This window comes from Paramisgurnus dabryanus, chromosome 11, assembly GCF_030506205.2.
Source record: "Paramisgurnus dabryanus chromosome 11, PD_genome_1.1, whole genome shotgun sequence".
Taxonomy (NCBI): Eukaryota; Metazoa; Chordata; class Actinopteri; order Cypriniformes; family Cobitidae; genus Paramisgurnus; species Paramisgurnus dabryanus.
This window is the reverse complement of record NC_133347.1, coordinates 21,114,938-21,122,422: the sequence shown is the minus strand read 5'-3', so window position 1 is coordinate 21,122,422 and position 7,485 is coordinate 21,114,938. Positions and strand designations below refer to the sequence as shown.

Below are 7,485 nucleotides of genomic sequence, written 5' to 3'. Positions count from 1 at the left end.
AGATATTATATAAAGTTTGATTGTAAAACAGTGGGGCAGTTTTCTGGACAGGGATTAGTCTAAATTAAATGTAAGAGCGGTCCAAACTGAAAACAACTTGCACTGACATATCTTAAAATACACTAGTGCCCTTTGTTTTGCCTCAAAATGCACACAGGTAATGTTTTTAGTAAGGCATGTTTGTTATATTTCCTTATTAAACAAAGACCTAGCCCTGGTTTAAGCTAATCCCTGTCCGGCAAACCACCCAATAGTGTTGCAAAGATGAATATCTGTATTAAACTGTGTTACGGGACTACTGAACAGACACTTTTTTTGTCATGCAAACTACTGATTTTTTTTTTAATAAAGCTTTTATTGCAAAATAAAAATTTTGTAATATTTGTATTGTGTAATCAAAGGTTTTACACAAACACAATGTCTTCACGCCGACTTGTACACCAAATACAGGAAATACGTCATGTAAGTATAAGTGGTCAAGTGCAAAGACGCAAGTGTGGGTATTTGGACAGACCCTGTTCTTATTTTACCATCACTTACAAAACTTCAATGCATAGAAAATTCATGTTGTGTTTTCTCACTGCCCTCTAGAGTCGAAAAACAGCTACTGCACATGATAAGTCACCCACACCTACCGTAGGGCTGCAAACTTTAGCAAAGGAAAATAAGATACGATCTTGGTTCTTTAAAAGAAAATAAGGGACACTCAAAATACTTGTACTGTACAATGTAGTGTATTTCATTTAAGTATGTATATTAGGTATATACATTTTTTTTGGCATGAATTAAATATTAAAATGAATCTCATATGTAAATATTTGTTTTGCTCAACTTATTTATGTACAGTTTAATTCTAAAATGAACGATAATGTCCTATTTAAGAGTCACACACAACAACAACAACAAAAAAACACTTCCAGCAAATTGTACCACTATAGAATTGTGACTGCAAAAATAGATGATGATGATCTTTTAAGAGCATGTTGTCATTTTAGTTTAAAGTACTTTAAAGGGACACTCCACTTTTTTAAAAATATGGTCATTTTCCAGCTCCCCTGGAGTTAAACATTTGATTTTTACCGTTTTGGAATCCATTCAGCTGATCTCCGGGTCTGGCGGTACCACTTTTAGCATAGCTTAGCATAATTCATTGAATCTAATTAGACCATTAGCATTGCGCACATTTTTTAAACTTCTGTAGTTACATCGTCTACTAAGACACAGACGGAAAATTAATAAAAAATTTAGGCAGATATGTCTAGGAACTATACTCTCATTCTGGCGTAATAATCGAGTACTTTGCTGCCGTTACATGGCTGCAGGAGGTGCAATGATATTATGCACTGCCCGAAATAGTCCCCTCCCATTGAAAGTTACTAAGGTGACTATTTTCGGCTCCTGAGTAATATCATTGCAACTTTTTAATTAGTACAGTACAATTAGTCTTAGTACACGATATAACTACAGAAGAGTCAAGTTTTAAATAGAAAAAATATCGAAACTCTTTGGTTATTTTGTTGAGTGCGATGCTAATGGTCTAATCAGATTCAATGGATTATCCTTAGATATGTAAAAACTCCTAGCGCCAGACCCGGAGATCAGCTGAATGCATTCCAAAACGGTAAGAATCAAATGTTTAACTCTAGAGGAGCTGGAAAATTAGCATATATATATATTTTTTAAGTGGAATGTCCCTTCAACAAACTCCGTTGTCATGTAATAAGCATAATTCATAAGCTCAACTTTTTTGTAAACATAACAGCTGATGTAATGTACATAGATATATGTAAATATTGCAAAATATAGGCATTAGAAATGTTACATTAAATGAATAAATGGTATGTTTAACATATATGAAGATGTACATCACACACGCACACATGTAGAAAAATGCCATCTTTAAAGGTACTGTATACTGTACCTTAGGTACAGTATGGTTTTAAGCGGCATCTAGCTGTGAGATGGCGAATTGCAACCAACCGAAACACATATACAGTTCATATACAGTAGGTAATTCTTCACAGTTGGTGTGGGAAATTAAGAAATAACACTTGCTCTAATTTACTAAGCATGCGTACGCACATAATTTTTGTTTGTGAAATTTGATGCGTTCTGACGTTTTAACTAACAAATCATGAATCAACAGAAAAGTTAATACAAAAATTTATTCTAAATGTTTGCAATAACGTACTAACAACAAGACCACACATACGCAATAATCATGAACAAAAAAAAAGAACCCTATAATATATATCTGTGTTATATATTTTTTCCTTGATTGATTATTGCAAACATGTGGTCTAAGTTGTTCTAATGTTTTTGCATACATTTAAAATATGGAACCATGGTGTGTTAGTTTAAACGTCTGTACGCGCATTTTATGAACAATTTTGTGCGTACGCATGCTTAGTGAATGAGACCCAATGACCTCGTCACATTTTATTGGTTTAGGTTGTTCATGTAAGATAAATAGTAAGCCATGATTACATTTGGCTATATGCGTGTGTTCGTGAGAGAAAGAGTACACATGCATTTGATGTTTCGAATGATGGTTGTCCTATTTATTCAAAGCAGGTCAGATTTGTAATCATGAGCACTGATGTTGTTGTTTTGCTCCACTGAGTGAATCTCTCTGAATTACCTAATGACTCACCAGTCCATCTTTAATATGTAAACTCTTTAACCTTTAATAACTTGAGAATATACAGTACACCAAGGGTTTTCAAACTTTGGGTTGGGACCCACTTGTGAGTCACATGGTGGGGTTGCGGGAAGACGCTAGGCTACAATGATTTTGATATGATATACCAGAAGTTATTTTGATACTGCAATTAAACTTACATTTTATTTACAAAATGACAATGAAACTAATTATAGACACCATTTTCCTTATATTTACATTTAAAAATATGTTGGTGGATCTTAGGATTATGCCCGGTGTGTCCATTATGCCAAATATGGAGCGCAAAATGAAAGGTTTGGGAACTGTCAGAAAACCAGACTGATCACAGAAAGTCGTTTTATAGTTACACAAAATTGTATTTTTTTATTCGTGTCCATGGCATGAAATTCGGCTTTTATTCATGCCTTGAGCAAAAATTAAATTTTTGTTTCATTTTATGTATTGTTTTCTTATAGTTTTTTCCTATTTTCTTACCATTGTCCCAAACCCCAAATCTAACCCCAAACGACAATGATTTAAAATTAGGAGAAAAAAATAGAAAACAATACACAAAATGTCACTAACACGAAAAACTATTTATAGAAATTTGTGCAGGTGACACGAAAAAAACATTTGTGCTCAAGGCACAAAAAGGTGAATTTCCTGCCATAGACACATATAAGTTAATCAAATTTTTTGTGACTATAACATGACTTTCTGTGAGATCATGTTGCAGAAAACTATGAAAATAAATATTAGTAACTCAAAGGTACATATTGACTAACTATATCTGTACCTAAATGGTTCATATTAAGACCTCTTTAAAGGGGCTTCTCTGGAGAAAAGCTTTGTTTGAAGGGGCGGGTCGCATTGAAGACCTGGATGTAAACACCCACTGCTATGATTGGATGGCTTCATTCCCCGACATTACATGTGGGGAAATGTTATAAAAACATGTATGTGTAAAAATAGCAGCCAAACACATATATGTTTGAGCCACAAAAAAGATTCTGGGTGCTAAAGATGATACACATAAATGACAATCCGTATAAAGTAGAAACAAAACTTTAAACTCGACGTGACTAAAGTACCGTATACAACACAGTAAGCACGCATCAGATTATAAACTGCGGCTGATAAATCCTTATCAATAACTTTGTATATTTCTATTGTGCTTGTGAGGTTGCTCTTAGATACACGTAACGTTACATACCACAGTTAAATGATAAAAAAGCTTTGTTGAGTGTTTGACCGTTCAAACGCAACTTGCCTAAATTACCGTATACAACACAGTAAGCGGGCAGTAAGTCCTTCCTTATCACTAACTTTGCATTTTTCTACCGTTAAATTACAATCGTATTGTTAAGTGTTGCACCTTTATTAATCGTTTAATGTTTTTAGTAAATTAAAACAGTCAAACATACATGTTTAGACACGGATGTTACAACAGGACATATCAAGCGATCTCTTCTAACAAAGCAATTATAGTGAAACGCAGTAACTTAAATAAAGTAAAATGTCTTACTTGCTGTGTCATTTTAGTCAGATCCAATATAAGTGGTGCTTTTAATCACAGTCTCTCTGCAAATCCAGCATCGACTTGCTTCTTTACAAGTGAATCCGCACAGTACACAAAGTAATCAAACACTCCCCACGCGAGCTGGAACTCTTCAAAAACAACCTTTATCCACGCATTCCTAATGTTATTTTCCGAGCCTCCGAATTAAAGTATTCAGCCTTTGTGTTGTTCCCACGCAGTTCTTCCACAACCCAAGACTTCGTTACCATGGTTACTCTATCATAACAGATCACCGCGTAAAAATAAAAGTCTATCAGAAAAAATGTATTTAAAAGTCATTTTGGTTACATTTGGCAATCTTTAAAGACATGTTTATTGATTGTTGAGACACATGTGTGTCACGCGAAGCTGTGGGCGGGCTACAAAAGTGGTCGTTGTATTTGGTTATGGGGAGGTGCTTCAATTCTACTTTGACGTCATATTTCTCAGAATTCCACACTTGGTTGTAAAACTGGCTTGGTGCCAAAAACTGTTATATTTCAGTAGCACGGACGTTTTAAGTCCTGAAACTTGCAGGAAGTTCATTTAACTATGATGACCTCTTATATAACAAAGTATCAAGTTAAAATTGAGTATTTGATTCACCGCTCCTTTAAAGGGCACTGTCCCAATGACACTTGGGAGCACTTTTGACAATTTTATCTGACAGTGTACCATAATTAGATGTTTGTTTTTTAAGTTCACCTGACTTCTTTTTATTTTTACTGTTCCTTCTTTGTCTGTTATTTTATCCCCAGCCATGAATATCAATTCTCTCTGTTGTGCTCTCATTTCATTGTATCGTCTGCAGTAAATCCACTTACAAGAGCTATGATCTTACAGCACATGGATCTCATTTGTCTCAAAATTGGAAAGAAAACAAAAGCATGGAAATGACTTGTTTAAGACAAGTGAGTCTGGAACTGTTTGTCTTTATTTAAATGAGACTGTGGGAGATCGTAGAAACGTTTGTAAACTTCTGTCATGGTTTAACATTAGCCACGCTGTCAATTCTGCAGGGAATCTGAAGTGCCTGTTGTGATTTTGTTAACTGATGGAGACCATAATGGGGAAAATTAATGACCACATTTACTTATTTTTATTTTCTAATTGGTTTTCATCCAGCATGAACTATGTCTGGTTAGCTACATTAATTCCTCTGAATGTCTTTACCCAAAAAGAGGAATCTATGTGGTGGTCCACTGCCATTTCTCAGAATTACTGTTTATTTGAATTTGTGGATACGCACATGGATTTCAGCTTTAAGTATTTGGACCTCATCTGTTTTTGGTCTCATTTTCTGTGCCAGTAATGTATTTTCACGACAGGATATTAGCGGATACTTGGGCAAAGATGGGAAGCCCCTCACTCCTGGCTCTGGATTTTCACAATCCCCTGACTGTTCCCCCAATTTTTCCAAAGAAAATGGAAAGTAAAGAACTCACTATGAAAAACCAACCCTATTTTGCTTGATTGGTGGAAACAAGATATGCACTTTTTGGATGAGAACTGTCATGAAGGAATGTGGGGTTTGGTATAGAAAAACTGTTCAATAAGCCTAGATCCCTAAAAAAGTAGGTGGGCCATGCCTCAAGGCATGTTAGGAACCTCTATGGTAAAGCTTATTTATTGGACCTAGGTGTGGGAGTCCTACACCCCTACACTGTATATACCGCCCTAAAACATCCTTAAAATCTTGACCGTGTGTAGTTAAATTTGATACACCAAAAGAAGTCTGTTTCAGCACCAGCACTTTCCTGAACTTTGCAATGTTTGGTTGTTTCAGATGAAAGGAAATAGTCATGTCCCCGGGTGCTTGCAGTAAGGAATGATTTAGATCTGACTCCAGGCTTATTGCTTTAACAGCTGACTGCTGAGTGGAAGTCGTGCAAATGGCCTCTGAAACCATTTGTTGTTACATTTGGTTTATTACACAAAAAATGTTTTCGAAAAGAAAGAATAGTGTAGTATATAATATGTTAAATAACAGTACATTTATGCAAAAGTCTTACAGATCCTCTAATTCAAGGTGTCGATACGTTAAACTTTTGCATTCTTTAAATAATGCGGTAGCAAAACCTAACCTAAAATTACATGCATAGCTGTTACCATAATTATTTTAAGTAACCAGAGAACTTTATGAAAGGGCAGGACTGAGGAGAGCAGACGATTTAAAAAAACGTATCCTTGTCCTTAACTATAGGTCTCCAGTCGACTTAGCAGAGGTGAAATTACAGAGTCAAGATGTTTTGGTCTCTTTATCCAGCCTTATGGTGTCTCCCATATGGCGTTTCATTAAAGAAGACCTGTAAGTGCAACCTACACAAGCTTACATTAGAATAAAACAACCGCATTTATGTCCTTAGACGGAAGATAGTAAAAATGCATTGAAGTCAGCTGTGCAAATGCTCAGACTGGCTCAACCAAATATGTGAAATCCAGGCTAGATAATCTAATTATGATATTAGAAGCATCAAAGTTTGATTTCACATTGACTTCAATCTTTGACATGACCTTACTCAGTTAATATTAAATATATCAACATTATATTTTCTTTACATCACTTATGCCGAGTTCAAACTGCAAGATTTTAGCCCTGATTTTGACTCGCCGACAGGTTTTTTTTGTACAAACAGTAAATCACAAAAATGACTTGAGCTAGGTTTTCACAGACTGGGTCACAAATGACACACAAGGATGCCATATGTGGGAACATACAGTGCAATCTGCAATCTGCTTTGAATGGAAAAATGATGGAGTCTACTTGGCACCTGAACGCAAAAGCAGGCAATAGTGCTTCCCTCATAGATTTGATTTCGCAAAGGCATGACTTGGAAGGCACTCAGAATTCAGTCTTGAGTTTCTTATGTCTCTCTACTCCATGTGTTTTGTTATCCAAGTGGTCACAAGGGCTTTAAAGAACAGCTTTGGAAGAACAAAAGTGGCATTGATCCGCACCACTTTCTATATCCGGCCATCTATGGTAGCTGCTCCACTTAATTCTCTTCACTTTTGTGTTTTTCATCCGTCTCGGAGGCCTGTACCTTTGGGAATTGACTCGACCTCACCATCCGTCTCCATGCGTGTGACTACCCAGATGTTCCATAAATTCCAGAGGGGATGTTTTTTGTATTCTTTATGTGCGAATATACAAATCGTTGCCTGGTTGTTATTTTGCCAAGGCTTAGTCAGTAAGAATGTTTGTCTTCAGGGTGTTTGGATCTGAAGTTTAGTAATAATCCCTGTCGTAGTCCTGTATTTGGTC

General features: G+C 35.8%; 2 protein-coding genes across 2 annotated transcripts in view; one reads left to right on the top strand and one right to left on the bottom strand.

Annotated features, from left to right (window-relative positions):
• The window catches only part of LOC135729597 (calsenilin-like), a 189,460-nt gene that overhangs the window by 16,107 nt on the left and 165,868 nt on the right, over positions 1–7,485 (top strand). The gene's annotated exons all lie outside the window — the stretch shown is intronic.
• kazald3 (Kazal-type serine peptidase inhibitor domain 3) overlaps positions 4,841–7,485 on the bottom strand; it is a 6,837-nt gene continuing 4,192 nt past the window's right edge. The window contains exon 4 of the mRNA XM_065247387.2: positions 4,841–7,485. This exon is cut by the window's right edge and continues 50 nt beyond it. Within this exon, the coding sequence (XP_065103459.1) occupies positions 7,450–7,485 (36 nt within the window). The 3' untranslated portion in view covers positions 4,841–7,449.